This window comes from Lucilia cuprina, unplaced genomic scaffold, assembly GCF_022045245.1.
Source record: "Lucilia cuprina isolate Lc7/37 unplaced genomic scaffold, ASM2204524v1 Scaffold_2146, whole genome shotgun sequence".
Taxonomy (NCBI): Eukaryota; Metazoa; Arthropoda; class Insecta; order Diptera; family Calliphoridae; genus Lucilia; species Lucilia cuprina.
The window spans coordinates 1-1,719 of NW_025807093.1; the positions used below are offsets into that span (position 1 = coordinate 1).

Here is a 1,719-nt window from a genome sequence, read left to right on the forward strand (position 1 = left end):
TCAATGGCGATATTGAAAAAATGTATCGTCAAATTTTAGTTCACAAAGAAGATGCACAATTTCAACGAATACTCTTTCGTAAAAATCCAACCGATCCCATTCAAGATTTTGCACTTAAAACGGTAACATTCGGCATAAATTGCGCTCCGTATCTAGCGATTAGAACTTTAGTTCAGCTGGCTAAAGAATCTCAAGAAAAATTTCCACAAGCGGCTTATATTCTAAAGCACGAAATATATGTTGATGATATATTATCAGGTTCTCATGATATAAAATCGGCAATCGACTCCTTAAAGCAAGTAATTTATGTACTAGAATCTGCAGGATTCCCACTAAAAAAGATCACTTCCAATTGTTCTGAAATCTTAGCATCTGTCCCTAAAAATAACCTTCTCGACTCAGATTTTCTTAAATTTAAAGAAACAAGTACGACAAAGACTCTTGGCATTCAATGGAATGCCCTGTCTGATTCATTTTCTTATACTATTGATCCCATTTGTCCCAGTAATACCGTAACGAAAAGGCAAATTCTTTCTAGCGTCGCCAAGCTTTTCGATCCAGCCGGTTGGATTTCCCCTATTATTATACAAGCGAAAATGATTCTTCAACAACTCTGGTTAGATGGTACTGGATGGGATGATAAAGTTAAACCCTGCACCCTAGACTTATGGAACGAATTTGTTACAAATCTGCCTCTAATTTCAAACATTAAAATACCCCGATGGATAGAGTTTGCGCCCTCTAGAATGACCCAGATTCATGGCTTTTGCGACGCTTCAGAAAAAGCTTATTGTGCTGCGGTATATGTTCGAATGCAAACAGATTCCATGATTGAATCCCATTTATTAGTTTCGAAAACGAAAGTAGCTCCCATTGACCCTGTTAGTCTGCCCCGATTAGAACTTTGCGGTGCTGTTTTATTATCAAAATTAATCAAACAACTGACTATTACACTACCTTGCCATAATTATACTCTCTATCTTTGGACCGATTCCACTATCGTCTTAGGATGGTTAGAAAAACCTCCCAATACATGGAAAACTTATGTGGCCAATCGAACAGCTCAAATAATTCGGAATGTTGGTAATATTCCATGGCGTCATGTAAGATCTGCTGATAATCCAGCAGATTTAGGATCTCGCGGTTGTAACCCCATGCAACTCACAAATAACTCTTTGTGGTGGAACGGACCAATTTGGCTTCGAAAATCCCCCGAAGAATGGCCAAAGCCCATAATAATAGAAAATCCACCCGAAGCTAAAAATAAAATTAAAATATTTCATTTATACACTAATATTAATGATGAGAATGAGGAAATCGGCGAGGACATTTTAGATAGATATTCGAAATGGGACAAAGCTATTAGAATAATGACTTACGTATTTCGATTTCTCAATTCCATTAAAGAAAGACTTCTAAATTCTTCCAAAGGACGATTGTTACTTGCATCTCAGTTGCACGATATATCCCCTGCCGAGGCGGTAATAATAATGATAGGAAAAATCGCATATATTAGTTCCCAAGAATTTACAAACACTAAAAACAAATTAGTTAGACTAACTCAGTTAAGACACTATAATCAAGAATATGAGTGTTTAATCAAACACGAAAATGTTAATAAAAAAAGTTCTTTATATCCCTTAAATCCATACATAGATGATAATGGTGTCATTAGAACAAACGGCAGAATATCAAACTCAGCGTTACCTTTCAATGAAC

At 36.1% G+C, this 1,719-nt stretch overlaps 1 protein-coding gene across 1 annotated transcript; it reads left to right on the top strand.

The window, feature by feature from the left end:
• Nucleotides 1-6: 6 nt before the first annotated feature.
• LOC111689889 lies at nucleotides 7-1,715 on the top strand (the record flags this gene model as incomplete). Its single annotated transcript, XM_046955941.1, has 1 exon — nucleotides 7-1,715. A coding segment is annotated over exon 1 (1,695 nt), but the record flags the coding sequence as incomplete, so codon positions are not given.
• Nucleotides 1,716-1,719: the final 4 nt, after the last annotated feature.